The sequence below is a fragment of the Micromesistius poutassou genome (assembly GCF_964030765.1).
Source record: "Micromesistius poutassou genome assembly, chromosome: 3".
NCBI lineage: Eukaryota > Metazoa > Chordata > Actinopteri > Gadiformes > Gadidae > Micromesistius > Micromesistius poutassou.
Window position 1 is genome coordinate 4,675,227 of NC_140273.1, and position 19,235 is coordinate 4,694,461.

Genomic DNA, 19,235 nt, shown 5'->3' on the forward strand with positions numbered 1-19,235 from the left:
TCATACGTGGGGGTCCTGACATGGCACAGCAGGGGTCCGGGGGCAAGGCCCTGGTGCTGGGTCCTGGGCAGAGAGGAGGGAAGGAGGAGAGGAGGAGCATGTGTGGGCGGTTAGCGCTTAGTTAACTACGCCTCGAATGTGTTGCTAATCGCAGGGTTTATTACCATCCGCTCCTTAGCCTAACAAGCTAATCTGCTGACGATTATCCAGCGGATGCGAATTCCTAACCATTAGGGAGCAACACATCATAATATGATGGAGAGTAATATCCATACCCACACATTTCTCATTTGAGAAACTCACAGGATTAAGTCAGAGTGTGTGTGTGTGTGTGTGTGTGTGTGTGTGTGTGTGTGTGTGTGTGTGTGTGTGTGTGTGTGTGTGTGTGTGCCTCTCCTAGCTCACTGTGTGTGTGTGTGTGTGTGTGTGTGTGTGTGTGTGTGTGTGTGTGTGTGTGTGTGTGTGTGTGTGTGTGTACCTCTCCTTGCTCAGTGTGTATTCCAGCATCTTGATCCTCCTCAGCATGTCTCTCCTCAGGTTCTGCTGCCCCCTCCTCTCTCCCTGGAGGAGGGAGACCTGGGTCTACACACACACACACACACACACACACACACACACACACACACACACACACACACACACACACACACACACACAAACAAGAAAACACACACACATATTTTAGAGGCTCTATCTCTTCCTGCAGATTAATCCTGATTGGTTCAGGGGCTGGTGAGGCGAAATCAAGTCCCGCCTAACACAAAGTTATAACTTTAGCAGAGGAGGGAGCCAATAAGATAGGTAGGGTAAGTTCTTACAAGAATGAGACACATTGAGCAAAAATGAAACAAGTGAACAAGTGAAAGAGAGGGAATGAGAAAGCAAGAGAAAGAGAAAATAGAGTGAAAGAGAGATAGTTGGAGAGAATAGAGAGAGATTGAGCAGAGAGTAGAGTAGAACAGAGAGCGAGACAGTAAGATTGAAAGAGAAAGTGACAATTGAGACAATGAGACAGTAAAATAAATAATAGGGTAAAAGAGAGAGTACTAAGGGAGAGAGAATTGAGTGTCAAAGAGAGTGAGACAGTAAGAGAGAGAGGGTGGGAAAAGAGAGAGAGACGAAAACAATGAAGTTATGTGCGGTCATGTTGTACTTGATTATACAGAACTGTTTATATTCCAGGTGTGTGTGTGTGTGTGTGTGTGTGTGTGTGTGTGTGTGTGTGTGTGTGTGTGTGTGTGTGTGTGTGTGTGTGTGTGTGTGTGTGTGTGTTTATGTGTGTGCGTATGTGTTTGTGTGCGTGTTTGTATGCGTGTGCGCGCGCGCACGTGTATTTGTGCGTGCGCATCCGCACTGTGCGTGGCCTCGGCCAGACAGACAAACTAGCGCTCGCTATCCTACTCTTACCTGCAGTTCCGCGCGTTCTACGTCCCATCGCGCCCTCTCGAGCTCGAAGCGCGCCCACTCGTGTTGCATGTACCGTAATATCTCCGGAACGTTGTAGCGGGCCCTGGCCGCCTCTCCTCCGACCGCCGCCTCATCCTGCTGAGGCACCTTACCGCAGCTACTGAGGAACACCCCCGGGCCAGCCTGCTCGTCCATGACGGGCCAAGCGGTCCTCCACCCGGGTAAAGGTAGCGCGTCTCTCCGCTGGCAGACCCGCGGCGCCACAGCAGCTGGATGTGTCAGTGATGTCAGACAAGAGCTCCAGCGCATTGGCGGGGTATCACAAGCCTATTGGTCCATCTGCATGTCAGCCACGGAGATCCGCCAATCGGAGGTTAATGCGCGTGGTGTTGACGCATTAAAACGCCTTTTGGACTCGAGCGCACGGTGCTGATGGACAGCGGCGCGCGAGTGACTATAGTGATATTTATGGCATCATATTTCAGCGTAGGTCTACATAAATATAGTATATTGTGTATAAAAAGATGTGAATAAAAGTGTAGCCTATATAGAAATATAGTGAATATAGAAACATAAAGTATGATAGGCCTATATAATATATAAAAATATATATTTGTATATATTACACACTAACAACCTGTATGAATTACGATTTAACGTGATGTTTTAAGAAACCTGTGAGACGAAGACAAATTTCCAAATGTGTGGACAACAAAGCTTATTATCAATGAATAATAATAAATAATACATCTAATAATAATAATAATTTTAAAAAGTGTATTTCCCCTTCTACACAATAATGAGTGTGTGCAGTCAAAGTAACACATAATTTATTGGTGATGCAGGGTTTTCAGACTCTGTATGAGATAATTGTTAATGTCAAAATCAATCAAGTACACGAAACTTGCAGTTTGCGTGTTATAAAGCCTGAATAAACGTTTCTGTACATTTCTTAGCTTTATTCTTGTTTGTATTGATATCCCTTATTCTCCTGCTTTCTGCTGTGAGCCTATGGAGTGAAGACAGTTGGGCCTACAAAGTATCTTGAGAACCACTGTTTTTGGTCAAATGCATATAAATATCTGGGAGAGACTTAAGAGTAAATCCACCAGTTATTATTCTCTTATTTTCACGTTTCTTTCCCAGTAAGGATTTCGTGTCTCAAGTCAGTTATCTATAGAGCGTGTTAATTAGACTCTGGGTAATTGGCTGTCCTTGCTGCGCATGCGCTGCGGCCATGCGTGTCAGGTGGCACGTCACAGGCGCCGGGCTATTTAGTTGGAAACGCGGAGAGCCCGACGGGAGAAAGACCATCATGCCGCCCTATGATAAACCCCAGAACCAGAAGCCCTTCAAACTCAGGAAAAGTTTCGGTAAAGAACGACAACATCATGTATCTATGCGTTTATTAGTTTAACAGCTCCAGCCCCTCACTTTCTGTTCTCTTCTTATCCACCCAACAGCGACGAGGAAACTGGAGGTGGACGGTATCCGATCCAAGTTCCCCAACAAAATCCCGGTAAGATAACGACCCATACTGAGGGGTGACCCCCTGAACCCAGACGTGTGTATGTATGTGTGTGTGAGGATGCTTGCATCTATGTATTGACCAGGTGATCATTGAAAGCTATCAACGCGAGAAGTACCTTCCTCCTCTGGACAAGACCAAGTTCCTCGTGCCCCAGGAGCTGACGATGACCCAATTCGTCACCATCATCAGGTGCGTTCTTATGAGCTGTTTAACTTGTATTTTGTAAAGGGAGTCGTGTTTAGGTAGGAGTTCAGTAGGATGGCTGCAGGCCACCCTATGGTTCCTACAAGTGAACAAGTGAAACTGCAAAAGACTACTGTCTTTTGCGGACTGACTGCGCGGCTAATTGGCGTCAGCCGGTGCCCTGCTCATTAACCCGTGACCACGGCAACAGACTGTGTGTCTCTCTCTCTCTCTCTCTCTCTCGCTCTCTCTCGTGTGACTCAAACAGCCTTACCCGGCATGGGAAACGGACATTTACACGGGCTACGCAGTTTAACAAGCAAAGTAACATGATTGGATCCTATTTCTTGCCTACTTTCCGTTGTGACAACTGTTAAAAATAAACTGTTGTAAAATAAACGTAAAACCCATGAAATATTGCAGCGTCCTTCAGTGTTTTGTTAAACGCCTGACTTAAAACATGGGAGGTCTCTAATTGGTCCAGGTACTACAGGCATTCATGCCACAAACCACTTGTAACCGACTAGCCAATCATGTTTGAAGTCAGGTGTTTACTAGAACACTGGTCACAGGGTTATTTCGTAGAGTTTGATAGTTTACTTCCCCTTGGATAACCCTGTCGGACTCTGTAATGTGGGGGCTTGGTAGCATGGGGTTTCAATGGGACCATCCTGACCCAGTGGAAGATAAAGATGATGGTATGGGGTCACATGGCGGTGAGAAGGTATGAGGCTGAGTTCCGGTGTGTTCAGGAACCGCATGGCCCTGCTGCCCACCCAGGCCTTCTACCTGCTCATCAACAACACGGGCCTGAGCAGCATGAGCCTCACCATGGCCCAGATGTACCGAGACCACCAGGACGACGACGGCTTCCTCTACATGACCTATGCCTCGCAAGAGATGTTTGGCTCCGCCTCTCTTAGTGCTTGACATTCAGTTTAAAGAGCTGTGGCTCGCTTTGTTTTCATGTGTAAATAGAAAATAATTTTGTACAGAATTGTTTTTAAAAAATCCTCAAGTAGGATTAAGTATTGTGATGGTATTTTAAATGAGTGTAATCAAATAAATGTCATGTCTGATTCCCTAATCTTGTGTTTACTAAACTGGCGTCCACTTCTGAACGGATCGTCCTGGGAGGGCTTCCTCTAAAAGCAGTTTGGACGACTTCTTCAATCTGTTTATGCATTATGCATATTAAGTAATGGGTATTTAAATATATATATATATATCTCTCGCTCTCTCGCTCTCTCGCTCTCTCTCTCTCATAATATTGCATTCAGTTCAGTTGACTCTGGTCCAACTGGCTGGATTCTGTTTAGAAGGGTTTCAGAGTGCTGATCTTAATCCATCCTGCCCTGGAGAATAATCCAACCCTAGGCTGTATCTGTGAGACTAGCCTCTGGGGTGGGGGGTATTGGAGTCCATAATTGGCCGGAATTTCCCCCCCTTTGTGTTGATCACATGCTTGTTTTATCTGTGTGGGAACGAGGTGTCTACCTGCAGTCTGGATCTCTAACTGAAACTATTACCCACCACTAATCCAGTCCAGTCTTATAGGTTTTCCTGGTTTTGAATCTAGGTGTTCTCTTGCCCTTAACGGTTGGGTGTATTTATAACCCTTTGTAAACGGTGAGGTGGTGCCGCTGTTCTGGTATGTCCAGCAGGTGGCACCAGAGATCCACTCTCTGGTCTCCAGTATTTTGGTCTCCAGTATTTTGTTGGTTCCAATCTCCGGGAGGGCGCCGGAAGGTCGTGGGTTTGAACATCATTGCGCGGTGTATCTTATTTTCATGCATTGGCGCAGGGACGGTCAATTAAAACTAAAGTGACCCAAGGCTAATTTTCAACAGCGTGGAGTTGGTTTGTTCTGTTCAGTCTGGTTAGCTTAACTCTGGCAAGTGTTATTGGGTAAGGCCCAGGACTGTTCAGTGAACGGTCAATTAAGCATATTACATATGTATAGGCTACTGAAAAAAGTCCCAATATCCTGTTAAAACGGGTTTAATGTAGGCCTTGTAAAATTACTCTATACCGTATGTATAATTTAACAGGCTACTAGAGGTATGAACTGTAATACGGAAGGGGGAAGAAAATATGAAAAGGCAAGTCTTGTTATAATACCGTACATGGCCACGGGGTGGAGCATGCGCAGCGGGTTGGCGATTAGATAGAACGAGCCTCAGGAATTCAGCAAAGCGCGGGAGACTGGCTCCCTGCCATGTGGTCCCCAGCCAAGTGTATTCTAGGTAACGTTGAGTAAGGCTGATCTTGATGGAGATTCTGTTTGTCTGTCGGCCTGTGTGTGTGTCTCTCTTTCTCCAGCTCTCCCTCAAGGCGGTTCTCGACATCTCTCCCTCTTCTCCCAGAAGACCGCTCTCCCTTCCTGTTTATGAGAGGGAGAGGATTAGGGTTGTTGATGCATGTGCTGTGTCACAGTGATCTCTCTGGAGGCCCTTAGACCACAACTTTTCAAACCTTGGGCCCTATGAACCGTTTGTGGAAAAAGAGTTCCACCCCCAGACGATCTGAAATACATGCTTGTTGTGAAATCGAAAAGTGTTCCTACTGGGAAGTATGATGTAATCTCTGCTGGCATCGGAGATGGAATTTCCAACCGCTTGGCTAGGCTGTTATTAGCCTTCATTCTACTGTAATTTCCCGTCTAACCATAAATTGTATTGTAACTTACTGTCTGTTAGCCTTCTTTCTAATGTAACTTACTGTAAGTTAGCATTTATTGTACTGTAACTTCCTGTATTTTAGCATTCATTTAACTGTAGATTGTCTGTAACAAAAAATGATATTGTTTGGCATTCAGATTTGATAAATCTTTGTATACATCCTAAGAGGTATTTGTTTCTACCGCTGTTGTCTGTTGGCACTGCTCCAGCTACACAGATCCTCTATATCAGTCAGGAGGCTCACGTTAGCCGGACTGCTATTGTGCTAGCTATCCCGTCCTCATGAGTGGGCTGTGTGTCTGCCTGGTGGAGGGAGGGGGGCCGTAAGACTACACCGCCCAGTCTCCTGCTCATTCAACATGGCAGACACTGGACACCGTGTGAAACGGTGGTGGACCGTCTCTCATCAGGATCCAGTTCCCCCTCCTGCAACGGGGCCTGGTACACTGGAGGGTCTGGTTAAGGCAAGGGTCTGTTTAACTGCAAGATCTGGTTAATAAGAGGGTCTGATCTACTGGAAGGTCTGGTTAAGTAGAGGGTCTGATCTACTGGAAGGTCTGGTTAAGTAGAGGGTCTGGTCAACTGGAAGGTCTGGTTGAGTAGAGGGTCTGGTCAACTGGAAGGCTTGGAAAGTTGTAACTGGGTCTTAACTGGAGGTTCGCTGCCAGCTGTCTCTCATTCGTCAAGGTTTATTTTGGACATACCACCTTTCTCTCTCCTCTCCATGCTGGGTTGTTGTCGGGCAGAAGGCCATGATGGCCTCACTGAGACATCAGCTACTCAGCAGTTTGTTGGTGTGAGTCAGCTCCATCAAGTGTACAGCCACATGGTGGTGATGTTTAGTTCAGGATGTTCCAGACTTTAGGGGTTTCACAATGAGTGTCCTCACAGCATGCCAGGAAGGCATGCTGTGCTAGCAGGAGTGAGCATGCATGTAAGCATGTACAATCTCAGCCCTTCATTCTGAGACTACAGAGACTGAAAACGTTGGTATGTGGTATGGTATGTGTCTTGTTAGTAAGGGATGGTTGCCAGGGTTACGGGCGGGGAGCACTGTTGCTCATTTGACTTGGACAACTAGAGGGCAGCAATGAAAATAGAAGCCATTGTTCACCACCTCTCTGTCTCACTCTGCTCTATGTGGAGAGTGAGGCCATGTATACACGCGTCCTGCTGACTAACGTTATGTGTCGAGAGATAATCAATTTTCTGTCTAATAATTTGTAAAACATATTTCCCATATAGTATATTTACTATATAACAATGTGATACACATATTTAATACATAATGTATTTAGTTTATAATAATGTGTAACACATTTTCCACGTGGTAAATAAATGATGGAGACGTCCCCTTACCCTCGTGCATCCGCGGGGTTAACAGAGCGCGTCACATTCTTACACAATCTGCCCTGGCAACAGACGGAATTGTGTGATTGGTGGAGGACTGTGACGTGTCACTGTGTGGAATGCAACAGATATGGCATTACTCACTAGTTTACAAGTGTTTACTGTTTAACACACACACACACACACACACACACACACACACACACACACACACACACACACACACACACACACACACACACACACGTCTTCAATTCCTTGAGAAAGCACCCGTCATAGCTGATGTGAACATGTCATTCATTCTTCATCTCCATCCCATTAATAACGCTCCTTTGTATTTCATTGAGACGGCGCATGTGCACCCGAGGGCCTCGTGGTAAATAGAACTCCCGGCGGCCTCGAGCCCGGGGTCGGCGTGACGTCACAGTGAGCGCGAGCTCTGTGAAGTTGTAGCGCGAGCTCTCGGGAGGCGGTGGCGCGCGCAGTAGTAAAAACACGCTGCTGGTGGACGGAACTTGTGGGATTCTATTGACATATTCAAATCGGCCTTTCGGTTTCTAGCCGTGGTGAGAGAATACGACGCAGACTACACGACGTCTTTCGAGGGAAATTCGCGAATAACTATTACTATTATCATTTTTTTTGTTGCATTTCTAAAGCATGTCGTCCGCGAGCGTCGCCGCCTCGCGGAGACAGTCCTGCTACCTGTGCGACCTGCCACGCATGCCGTGGGCCACCATCTGGGACTTCACCGAGCCCGTGTGCCGCGGCTGCGTGAACTACGAGGGCGCCGACCGGGTGGAGTTCGTAATCGACGGCGCCCGGCAGCTGAGGCGGACACGCGGCTTCCAGGAGGGAAGGTCCGCTGGGCCGGGGAAGCCCCACCACCCCGGGAAGGACCCCCATTCCACGGCCGGGGATCCACCTGGACCACGGCCGCCACAGCTGTCGTTGGATCGGCACCCGCTTTCGGACCGACCGGCCAGACTGATAGGACCGGAGTGCCAAGCGACCATGAGGCAGACAAACGGACTTTCCACGCAAAACGGATTGCCAAAACCAGACGACCATCCGCCGGAGCTCAACCGACAGAGCCCCGAGCCTTGGCGGACTAGCGCGGTTCCTCCCAGTCTGCTGACCGGGCTGGACGGCCGGCCCTCCCCGTTGGGTCGTCCCGGGGAGGGGAAGGACGCCCCGAGGCAGCCGTTGGTCGGCAGCAGGACGGTACGCCACCTCATGGCGCTGCACGCCTTCAAGACGGAGCACGCGACCCTGCAGCGCGTGATGGCGTCCGAGCCCACGGCCACGTCCTCCAAGTTAGGTAAACACATGAACACGCGCATGCATACATACATGCATACATACATGCATACATACATACATACATACATACATACATACGTGGCACGTCATGGCACCTTTAAAAGGCTGAATTGATTTTTTATATATATAGAAATGCACACCCTTGGAACGTTATGACCGATCAGAATCAAGTATTCAACAATGCTGTGGTAGAAAATATAATATTTGCATTGATAATAAATATAATATGTGTATTATATATATTAAATGTATTTAAGATTTGAATATTATCAAATACAAATAATAATATGTTTATTTCTCCATTCAGGTAAAGCTCCGCGGGGGGGTAAACGGAAGTCATCTCCCGACCTCAACGGTGAGGGGGCCGCGGCCTCCAAGATGAACGGCGTGGAGGCGTGGCCACCCTCTGCCCAACCCCGTGCCACGCCCCCTGAGCTCCCGCCCGCGGGACACTCTCCCACGGCCTCCCTCGTCCTCGTCGCAGACCCCGCCGGCCTGCCCAAGGAGGAGTCGTCGGGGGCGGGGCCCGGGCCCATCGGGGGCGGGGCTCCGCTGTGCTGCACGCTGTGTCGGGGGCGTCTGGAGGACACTCACTTCGTCCAGTGCCCGTCGGCACCGGCCCACAAGTTCTGCTTCCCGTGCTCACGGGGAAGCATCCGGCAGCAGCAGGACGCGGCCGGGGAGGTGTACTGCCCCAGCGGGGAGCGGTGCCCCCTGGTGGGCTCGGGCGTGCCCTGGGCCTTCATGCAGGGGGAGATCGCCACCATCCTGGCCGCCGCCGGGGATGTCAAGGTGAAGAAGGAGCCCTGAGCACCCTGCCTGGGCCCCCCCGAAGGGCTCCGTCACCCACCTGGTCCCTGGAGGAAACACGCGGTCCCTGGAGGAAACACCCGGTCCCTGGAGGAAACACGCGGTCCCTGGAGGAAACACGCGGTCCCTGGAGGAAACACGCGGTCCCTGGAGGAAACACGCGGTCCCTGGAGGAAACACGCGGTCCCTGGAGGAAACACGCGGTCCCTGGAGGAAACACCCGGTCCCTGGAGGAAACACCCGGTCCCTGGAGGAACGTCCAGTCCCTGGAGGAACACATCTCACGTCGGTCACGTGCGTCTCCGTGCTTTGCTTCCCTATCATGTCGGAAGTTTCAAACTGAAAAGCGTCTGGATGTGACAGTTTCGTGCCGAGCCATGCTTGGTGTGTGGCCAGTCACGCCTACGTCAGGTACGCTAACGGCAGGTACGCTAACGGCAGGTACACTGGCACCAGGTACGCTTATGCCAGGTACGCTCATGCCAGGTACAGGACGGTGGGTACGCTAATGGCAGGTGCCATTAGAGAGCAGACGCCAGGTACACGCAGTTACAGAAAGCAGCTTGGTGCTGCAGGTGCCCAGAGGTCTGCTGTACATGTTTTACGTTAATGTTGTCACGCCAACCCAAGCAGAGCAGACTGGGGCCGGTCCGGCTGGACCATAGACCAGCCTGAAGCCCTCCCCTCCTGTTTGTTTACCAAGACGCAACGGACACACATGGCCATCGCCATGACAACAGACATGAGCATGTGGGACACGAGAGAGGAGTCCTCTCCAGCAGGGCTATGTATATAATACTTTGTATACAAGATTGTGTATATAAAACTTCTTCTGTTACATACTTTGTGTTTTTAAATCGTTTTATGAGGATCTAGTATGTGTACTGCCCCATATCCAAGTACTTCCGGTTCAGAGTGGAATGTGGTTTATCTGAAAACTTCTAGTTGTTCTTCTATTGTTACTTCTCGTTGTATTCCAAAAATCCAACTTCTTGCCAAATACAGTTTGACCTGATAACACTTGTGGCGTCTTTCTTCAAGGTGTGTGTGTGTGTGTGTGTGTGTGTGTGTGTGTGTGTGTGTGTGTGTGTGTGTGTGTGTGTGTGTGTGTGTGTGTGTGTGTGTGTGTGTGTGTGTGTGTGTGTGTGTGTGTGTGTGTGTGTGTGTGTGTGTGTGTGTGTGTGTGAGTGATAAACTAGTACTGTATTGCTAGGTGGAGTGTGAGAAAAGTCCCTCATTACGATCTTCCCAGACTAGTTTACACCCCAGGTGTTTAAATGTCCCTGCAGGCTTGCCTGCTTCAAAACACTTAAACACGCCCTCACATGGTGGGGAGATGACGTCCTCGCTAATGATGGGTTGAGGTTGAATGTTCTTCCAACACATTCTTCTGACATGGCCCCCGTGGCCATGGCCACTGTTTACAGTGTTCACCAGTGAAGGCGAGCAGAGAGTCAGAAGCACACGGGGGAAGGGAACCCACAGCCCAGGAGAGATCACCGAGATCCATCCAGATGTCGCTAGGCTAGATATACCAGATGCTATAATGGATGCCATGCCAGATGTTATGCACTATGCTATACTAGATGCAATTCTAGATGGTAGGCTAAGCTCAGTGAGTATTGGGTAAATGCTCACCTGGGACCCAGAAGTTCCACTGTGCTGAAGGGGACCCTCTGGGGGCGGGGACTGCACGTGCTTCCTGGTGGAAGCAAGGAAGCGCGTGGGGCAGAGCAAGGCAGTGTTTCTTGTTTTGCTTTGGATATATTTTTCCTAAGAACATTAATTTGTGAACATGATGGAGGTTTCAGTAGACGATTTAACATTTACCTCTATTCCTACAGCTGGTGCTAACACAGGAAGTGTGTGGGACCCAGACAACAGCTGGACCTGCAGTAGTAGTATTATTAGTGGGGGCAGTCTACTACACAGGTTTGGTTTGAACCACTTCCACGATGGGAGTAAAGGTTCAAGTGCCCTTTCTTCTGTGAACTAAGAAAATGGATGAATGGATCTTCCCTGGAGAGAGAGGGACACACACACACACACACACACACACGCAGTGTGCAGACAGATTTTTGGACCTGCAGTAGGAGTATCAGTGGGATGGAGGAGCAGATTATTATGGTTTGTAGAAAGAGGCAAGCTGATTAATGGAGCATAGAGGGTTAAAGGTCACTTTGTCACACTGGGTCATGTGGTCACAGGAAGCTTGAGACCATGGAGTGATGGTGACCCAAACAGACAGAGAGAGTAAATGAGAGAAAGTGAGGGAGTGAGAGTGACAGAGGGAGAGAGCAGGGAGGTTTATAGGTGAGAGGACAGTTGAGAGTCGTCCGGGGAACACATTTGTTGTCATGGCGATAGAACGACAGAGAACAGACCGGCTTTCCTCTCTAAATTTGCCATTTGTGACCTTTGAGGTCCCCTTAATGGCTCTCCTGGCCCCTGTTGTCCCTTCACATACACAGTCATACAGTTACACCTTTTAGCTGAACAGTAGTTTAGCTCTATATTCCATGATTGAAGTAGCTTCTTCAACGCTTTGTTTCGATCGGGCTTTATGACGGACTGCCAGCGCCCCCTGTTGGCCACCCGTGTCATAGAAGTGTATGCGATCATAGTCAAACTGTGAAGAACTACGCGGCGAATGGATGACCTCTACTGGTTGACTTAAAATTGGCTACACAATTTTCGCTGGTATTCTAAAAAAATGTATTTTGTATTTTGATAATTACAATAAATCAAAAACATTTCCGACAGACATTGCTCCCCCTGAGCGACGCAAGTCCTAATCCCACGAGTCTTATACCTGTGTTCAGTACGTTAGGTCGACATTTACTCAGGCGTTCGGCGCCGACAGTCGGCGCATGTCTAGCCAAAAGGGGTCCTTCTGGTCCTGTCTTCCCTCTGTGCCTGACGTCGATTGATCTTATTGCCCTATCGTTACTAAACCAGTTCGATTACCGCAGAGTAATCAACAACACATATCCTCCGTGGAGTAATGATGGGCGGGAGGTCCAGCACGTTAGCGGCAGGGCTCTGCGGGGCGCTGCTGGTCGGCTACTGCATCTACTTCGACCGTAAGAGACGGAGTGACCCCAGCTTCAAGAACAGGCTGCGGGAACGTGAGTTTTGACCTCCTCCTTCTCAACCTCCTGCTCCTTCTGCTTCTTCTCCGGTCTCCGGGTTATGGTCGTGTGGCCCCAGAAATGCGGTGTATCGTGTCAGGTAGTAGTAACGAGCTTTACCGCGCATGCCTGACATGAGGAGCTGTCATGGTGGTCCCGTCGAACCCTGAAGTCACATCCCGATGGACACGGTGAATTACACTGCAGCGGTGCCTTGCTACCATGCTGTCTAGGGTTGTTTAGGTCATTTGAACACATGAATCCTCCCTACATGAGGAGACGGGTGGCTCTGCCAACGGGTTTTGGTCACTTGTCCTTGCTGAACCTCCCGTTGACGGTAGATTTGCGGATAATAGGCGGTCACTTGTCCGCCCTGGACGTCCCTGTGACGTTAAGCTAGGCTAACAGGTATTAGTCGGTCACTTATCCGACCTGGACGTTCCTGTGTCGGTAGGCTCACGGGTATGAATCAGTCACTTGTCTGTGCCGAGCCTCCCTGCGTCGGTAGGCCAACGGGTGCAACATGCGGAAGATGTGTATCACATACGTTCTCGCTTCCTGCTAACATGACAAACTGGTAGACCCTGATCCTAGCCTAGCCCAGCCCAGCCCAGCCCAGGTCAGGGAGTGGACTAGCCAAGGGACCCAGTATCTACTATCTCTAAAGTTGCTATTATGGGATATCAGATTCAGATACCCACTCCTGAGGCTGTGTGTTGTGGTTCTGCTGTAGGGGGATTTAGGCAACCATGGGCATCACGTGATATGGACACCACAAGCTTGTCTCAATATTTTGAACATTGTCAAAGTAGGGTAAGATGCAATCATGAGACACAAGATGATAATAATAGTAATGTCTGTCTCCCGCTGTCAGGGAGGAGAAAGCAGAAGGTGGCCAAGGACCGGGCTGGGATGTCCAAGGTAAGCTCCTCTAACACCTCCCACTCAGCAGTACTAACTCAGTCAGTAGTACCATGGAGGGCGACCCGGGTCACTGGGAAGAGTGTGTACCATTAAGGCTCAGTCCTGATCGCAGCGACCCGGGTTCGATTCCTGCCCATGGTCCTTTGCTGCATGTCCTCCCCTCTATCTCTTTCTTCCTAACTATCTCACTCTATAATCAAAAATAAATCCTTAAAAAATAAGTGACTTGGTAGCACTAGCACTTGATAGTACTACGACTCATTATTTCATTAATACACAGGATCAGATGTTATAATCCCTTGTGCCAAAATCCAAGGAAAACACATATTCAGAAGCCCGTGCCCAAACTAACCTTACAAGCACGCTGGCCACTAAGCTACCAACCAATGGTGAAAAACACAAGACAAATGGCCCATCTAACAGCAGTATGCAGTAACTAGTATAGTATTCTGAACTCTACCCTGTTATTGGAAATAACCACTCAACGTGTTACGTCTTCAATGGAAACTGTTGTTGAGCTAACGTGGAGCTAATGTATTTTAGCTCCCAGACCTGAAGGATGCGGAGGCCGTCCAGAAGTTCTTCTTGGAAGAGATCCAGCTGGGGGAGGAGCTACTGGCACAGGGTGAGCCCCACCATGCTAACACCGTGCTAACTTCTCCATATTAGTTTTATGTACAGCTACTATTGTGCAAACTGCTCCATTGCATAGTTGATGTACTGCTAACCTCATGCTAGCTGATTCATCACAATGTGCACACTGCTAAAGGCCAACATGCTTACGTGTTCACCGCTACCTGCTGGTTCCTCAGGACCAGACAGTAACTGTTGGACTACTCAAAAGCAGCCGGAGTGGGTTACTGTGTTCACTAATGCTAACTGGTGAGCTAGGCGCTAGGGATCTCACGCAGCTTCCTGTGTGTGTCAGGTGACTACGAGACGGGTGTGGACCACCTGACCAATGCCATCGCGGTGTGCGGTCAGCCTCAGCAGCTGCTCCAGGTGCTGCAGCAGACCCTCCCACCGCCAGTCTTCCAGATGTTACTCACCAAGCTGCCCACGATCAGCCAGGTACCAATACATTAATATACACACTAATGTATACTAATTAGTGCTGTCAAACGATTAAAATATTTAATCACATTGTCATAGTTAACTCGCGATTAATCGCAATTAATCACACATTTTTATCTATTCTTATTGTCCCTTGGTTTCCTTTTGTCCCATTATTTTTTTTTCTCATTTGAATGCTCTTATCAACATGGAAAAGTGGATCGGCTTGCTGTGTGCAAATGTTTTTTTTTATTGAAAACAACATTGCCATATACTGTAGTGTTCAATTTCACACTAACATTCTCACTTGGATCAGTCATTCACACTTGGGGCAAATAGTCTCTCAGACAATGTATCACTGTCCATAAAAAAGGGTAAAAAATATATATTTAATAATAACAATAATTTAAAAAGCATTAATCTTTAAAAAAAAAAAAAAAAATTACGCCATTAAAATGGGTTTGCGTTAACGCCATTAATAACGCATTTAACTGACAGCACTAATACTAATACACACTAATGTATACTAATACACACTCGCCAAGCTGCCCACTATCAATCAGGAATACATATATTAATATATACTAGTACACACTAATTTATACAAATGAGAGGGCAAGCGATACTGGATTTTAGGGGATATATAAGGGTCAAGGGTCAGAATAGAATGGGTTCTTCAGATTTGTCAGTCTCGGCACACTTTTTTTTTTTTTTTGGAATGCAGTGGATTCATGTTATCCAGAGACTCCTGAACCCTCTTTCTTTGCTCTACTTAATTGAAATCCGATCTTGACCCAGATACTCATTGTATGCTGTGCTAAGACCAACTGATGATGCAATCGGTGGTATTCACTCTTAAATATTAATTTCCTGTTTTAGATTAAAACCCAGTAGCTTCCACATTGATTATTTTACAAGCATGTCAGTTGCTATCTCTGTTGGTATGTTTGACGGGGACTAAGTGGTAGGGAGGGTGCCTAGTCATGTGACGGGCGGTTAACAGTGTTCTCTCTTGCTGTCCACAGCGCATCGTGACTGCTCAGAGCCTCAGCGAAGACGATCTAGAGTAAACATCTATCACCGTGGAAACCGTGGCTGACTGCTACCACGGCAACCCAAGGGAATCTTTTTTTTAGACTTGTTTATTTGATGACATCACATTGTTTATCTTTATTGTTCTGAGACGTCTGATTGGTCCATACAGGCAGTGTTCCGCCCGTCTGAAGCATACCCACTCATTGGTTGGTCAGGTTGTCATGTTTCTGTAAGTAGGATACCTAACCTCTTCATAGCAACGCTGTACTGCTGGGTGGTATACCCCTGAGCTATCGGCTATAACACCTGTATGGTTAAACTGAAACTATTTTTATGGTCATGGATTCTGTACCTTTTGAAGAGGCTCTCCCTCTTTAAATGTAAAAAAACAAGTAAAAAAAGGTGAATGAAATGACTGCTGTTTTATTTCCTGGTTTTGATGGTTAATTTACAGTATTTACAGAGGACAGGGCTACATTGACCACCAGGTGTGAGACGCCATCTCCTAATCAAATGTTGTGACATCACACATGGGAGTCTCCGGATCTATGGTGGACAGATCGATTGACCAATCCATTGTACATTTGGGGACACTCCCACTCGTGATTGGTCAAACAGGGACCCCTAAACATAACATACAGGTAACCCCACTGTATTGTAACAATAAAAAAGGTTGGCTCTGGTGCCGGTACGGAGAACCTCAGAACCCTGGAGAACATGTGGGTTCTAAACGGGAAGTCCCAGACTCTGCAAGTGTCCCCCCGTGGCCACGAGGTTATTCAATGTGAATCGTCTACTTCTGGCCCTTTGGCTTCTGGCCCTTGGTCTTCTGACCTTTAGGCTTCTGGCCCTTGGTCTTCTGACCTTTAGGCTTCTGGCCCTTGGTCTTCTGGCCCTTGGGCTTCGGACCCTTTATCTTCTGGGACTTCTTCTTGGATTTGGTGCTGTCGGCCATCTCTCCCCTGAAAGACGACGGCTTGGCCGGCTTCGTCTTCATCGCCATGCGACGCTGGAAGGCGGCTGCGTTCGCACCCTTCCCTGGCGCCGGTCTCTCCTTGGACCCCTTTGAGGGGTCCTTGGCCCCCTTCGAGGGGTCCTTGGACCTCTTCTTGGCTCCACCTCCTGCGGCAGTGCTGGTGGGCGTGGTTTTCTTATCCTTCTTGACGGACCTCTTGACCCGGACGTTACGGGTCGCCAGGGGGGTGCTGTCCAGCTTCAGAGCCAGCTGAACCGAGTCGGCACTCTTCACACAGGAGGACACACACAAACACACAGGAGGTCACACATGGGAAGTAGTCTTGCATAAGGTAGGACAGGCGGGATTTATTTATCATTACTGCCCTATCACTAATTCAATGACTAGCCTTGTACTTCTGGTTCGCATGGCTGCATCAGCCTCCGTTATGTGAGTGATGCGAGAGGCCCTCACCTCAAATAGGATGTAGCCAAAGCCTTTCCCAAGCCCAGTGGTTTTATCTCTGATCAGACGCACGGCAGTCACCGCACCGCACCCCTCAAAGTGTTCCCGCAGCTGCGCCTCTGTCAGCTCTGTCATATGTTGACACAATACATGGATATATTTATTATTTTTAACAATCCATATACACAGCATATATATTTTGTTTATCGATTAAGATGGAGGAAAAATGCAGCAAAGGGCAGTAATCAAACCCAGGTCGCTGCAATTAGGACTACGATTGCGAATGTGTTATTCTACATCAAGACAGCCTAGAGATTGACTCACCGAACGCCAGGTTACCCACGAACACAGACCTCTTGTGGTCATGCTGAAACATGGAGGAGAGAGTCAGTGTTGAGGAACATCTGATCCACCATTCAGGATAAGTCAGGTGTCCAAGCAAGTTCTGGTGATTATTCTGGGTAACGTCAGGTGACCTACCGCATTCTCCGTCACGCTGTCCACTCTGATTACGTAATCTTTCGCCACCTCCAGCCCGTTCCTGCGGAAAATTGTGTGTGGCTGTTAGTAGTTCATGTGTTGCTAAGCGATAAAAGGATGAGGTGGGAGCTGCCCTACCTCTCCAAAGCCCTGCCAGCTCCCTCTTCGTCCTTGAAGACCACATAGGCGTTCAGACTCTGCTTCATGGGGTGAACTTTACGCCTGTGGACCAAAACGACAGGTTGACCACAAGACACAACCAAGGCTCTGAAGGATGCTGACAGACACGGACAGGCTCAACCCATGGTGCCTGCTACCTTGGCAATGGGATATTTTGACACTTACTGGATGGTCGCTACTCTGAGGGAATCTGATGGATCCTCCCTCACCTGGACAGAGGGGTAGAGAGCCATACACACTGAGGTTAGAGACGTTTGTCACTAGTGCAGGAGGAGAGAGGCAGTGCAGGTAAGAGACGTGTCACTAGTAAAGGGGGGTGCAGGTTAGAGACGTGTCACTAATAAAGGGGGGTGCAGGAGGAGAGAGGAGGTGCAGGTTAGAGATGTGTCACTAGTAAAGGAGGGTGCAGGAGGAGCAGGTAAGAGACATGTCACTAGGATAGGTAGGTGCAGGAGTAGAGAGGAGGAGCAGGTAAGAGACGTGTCACTAGTAGAGGGAGGTGCAGGAGGAGAGAGGAGGAGCAGGTTAGAGACATCACTAGAACAGGGAGGAGGAGAGAAGAGGTATTCTTACCACAGAGCGGAAGCGCGTGGACTCCACGGCCCCCTTCTCTCTGAACAGCTTCATCAGGCCCTAGGGGACCAGACAGATGCTCAGAGGGGTGTCACAGGGTGCTGGGGTCCACCAGAGGGTCCTGCAGAACGCTGCCTTACCTTCTTGGTGAAGCTGGCAGGAAGGTTCCCCACAAACACCGTCCTCCTCTTTTTATCCTCGTCCTCCTCGTTGGACGCTGAAGGTGTGTTTCTCGGTCTCTTTGCTGGTTGGACCACCTCTTCCTCATCCATTCCCACGGCAACTGCAGCTTTCCTCCGGTTTGCCTTCGGCTGCTTCTTCTGTTGCTCTTGTTTGTCTGCGTTCTGCAGCGCGCTTTCCCTGCAGGATACAACAACCTTAGTTTAATACTGCAACACACAGCCTGACTCACCTGTCCACTATCAGCTCTAGGGACTGACCTGTCTACCAGCTGCTGACAGTCTGCAGGCTTATCCTGTGCTTTCTTCTGGCGTTGTAGGGCTTGAGTCTTGACCCCTGCTGGCTCAGTCTGCTTCTTGACCTCGGGGATCTTTTCAACGGGCTGCCATGGCAACAACAAAACGTAGGTCAACAAAAATCAACGCTTGTTATTGACATTTTAATATGGCCGATCTAACCGCAAGCAGGGAGGTTTCGTATTTACCTTCGGCGCTGGAATGAACAGCAGCGGGGAGGGGGCGGCTGAACTGAACAAGGCCGACAGAGACCCTGACCCCGCGGAGGGGGTTGGAAACAAGCTGCCGCAGACCTGTCCCACCTCATAGTCCGCCGACTTCTGGTCAGACTCGACCGCCTCACTGGCGAGACACGGCATGGTAATGATCACTGCTGTACAGTTACGGCCCACCACTCAAACGAGAGGCAGAACACTACGAATGTGAAGGTTCCACAGACAATTATTACAAGCATAATATCTTATTATTGGAAAAACAATAAGTGGACCAACCTCGTTTTAAGCTCCTTTTTCATAGTTATTTCCAATACGTTCCGCACGATTCTGCACTGCTTTACGGGTTAATATCTAACATGCGACAATACAGTTTAAACTCTATAAAACCCGTCAAGTAAACATTTGAACATCAACTTGCTTTCTACTCTCACGTTTTCCCTGTACGTCCGCCTTGTTCATGTGT

The 19,235-nt window shown here is 48.6% G+C and overlaps 5 protein-coding genes across 5 annotated transcripts in view; 3 read left to right on the forward strand and 2 right to left on the reverse strand.

The window, feature by feature from the left end:
- Positions 1–1,602, reverse strand: part of strn (striatin, calmodulin binding protein) — a gene marked incomplete at its 5' end in the record, with an annotated part of 9,041 nt that extends 7,439 nt beyond the window's left edge. Inside the window, 3 exons of the mRNA XM_084465378.1 lie at positions 1–63; positions 479–582; positions 1,408–1,602. The exon at positions 1–63 is cut by the window's left edge and continues 5 nt beyond it. Of these exons, the coding sequence (XP_084321504.1) occupies positions 1–63; positions 479–582; positions 1,408–1,602 (362 nt within the window). The remainder of the gene's footprint in view (positions 64–478; positions 583–1,407) is intronic.
- A 1,120-nt stretch (positions 1,603–2,722) lies between these two features.
- On the forward strand, positions 2,723–4,051 carry map1lc3c (microtubule-associated protein 1 light chain 3 gamma; the record flags this gene model as incomplete). Its single annotated transcript, XM_084465379.1, has 4 exons — positions 2,723–2,780; positions 2,871–2,926; positions 3,021–3,127; positions 3,874–4,051. The coding sequence occupies 4 exons, from the start codon at positions 2,723–2,725 to the stop codon at positions 4,049–4,051; spliced, it is 399 nt and encodes a 132-aa protein (XP_084321505.1).
- Positions 4,052–7,572: 3,521 nt separating this feature from the next.
- Positions 7,573–10,290, forward strand: irf2bp2b (interferon regulatory factor 2 binding protein 2b). Its single transcript, XM_084465836.1, has 2 exons — positions 7,573–8,473; positions 8,783–10,290. The coding sequence occupies exons 1-2, from the start codon at positions 7,813–7,815 to the stop codon at positions 9,283–9,285; spliced, it is 1,164 nt and encodes a 387-aa protein (XP_084321962.1). The 5' UTR covers positions 7,573–7,812; the 3' UTR covers positions 9,286–10,290.
- Positions 10,291–12,194: 1,904 nt separating this feature from the next.
- tomm20b (translocase of outer mitochondrial membrane 20b) lies at positions 12,195–15,840 on the forward strand. Its single transcript, XM_084465842.1, has 5 exons — positions 12,195–12,413; positions 13,291–13,337; positions 13,884–13,965; positions 14,269–14,411; positions 15,419–15,840. The coding sequence occupies exons 1-5, from the start codon at positions 12,290–12,292 to the stop codon at positions 15,461–15,463; spliced, it is 441 nt and encodes a 146-aa protein (XP_084321968.1). The 5' UTR covers positions 12,195–12,289; the 3' UTR covers positions 15,464–15,840.
- A 143-nt stretch (positions 15,841–15,983) lies between these two features.
- Positions 15,984–19,205, reverse strand: rbm34 (RNA binding motif protein 34). Its single transcript, XM_084465834.1, has 11 exons — positions 19,049–19,205; positions 18,746–18,899; positions 18,522–18,643; positions 18,222–18,441; positions 18,082–18,141; positions 17,674–17,717; positions 17,467–17,550; positions 17,329–17,389; positions 17,173–17,215; positions 16,858–16,976; positions 15,984–16,671 (listed from the first exon to the last, which is right to left on the reverse strand). The coding sequence occupies exons 1-11, from the start codon at positions 19,069–19,071 to the stop codon at positions 16,222–16,224; spliced, it is 1,380 nt and encodes a 459-aa protein (XP_084321960.1). The 5' UTR covers positions 19,072–19,205; the 3' UTR covers positions 15,984–16,221.
- Between the last annotated feature and the right edge of the window lie 30 nt (positions 19,206–19,235).

What these genes read in the sequence shown, in the direction of transcription:
- irf2bp2b (XM_084465836.1), top strand. Translation starts at nt 7,813, where the DNA reads ATGTCGTCCGCGAGCGTCGCCGCCTCGCGGAGACAGTCCTGCTACCTG. An exon ending in GGCCACGTCCTCCAAGTTAG is followed by an intron (nt 8,474 to 8,782) that starts GTAAACACATGA and finishes TTCTCCATTCAG; the next exon opens with GTAAAGCTCCGCGGGGGGGT.
- tomm20b (XM_084465842.1), top strand. Translation starts at nt 12,290, where the DNA reads ATGATGGGCGGGAGGTCCAGCACGTTAGCGGCAGGGCTCTGCGGGGCG. An exon ending in CAAGAACAGGCTGCGGGAAC is followed by an intron (nt 12,414 to 13,290) that starts GTGAGTTTTGAC and finishes TCCCGCTGTCAG; the next exon opens with GGAGGAGAAAGCAGAAGGTG. An exon ending in ACCGGGCTGGGATGTCCAAG is followed by an intron (nt 13,338 to 13,883) that starts GTAAGCTCCTCT and finishes AATGTATTTTAG; the next exon opens with CTCCCAGACCTGAAGGATGC.
- rbm34 (XM_084465834.1), bottom strand. Translation starts at nt 19,071, where the DNA reads ATGAAAAAGGAGCTTAAAACGAG. An exon ending in TGTTCATTCCAGCGCCGAAG is followed by an intron (nt 18,644 to 18,745) that starts GTAAATACGAAA and finishes TTGCCATGGCAG; the next exon opens with CCCGTTGAAAAGATCCCCGA. An exon ending in CGTGGGTAACCTGGCGTTCG is followed by an intron (nt 16,977 to 17,172) that starts GTGAGTCAATCT and finishes AACATATGACAG; the next exon opens with AGCTGACAGAGGCGCAGCTG.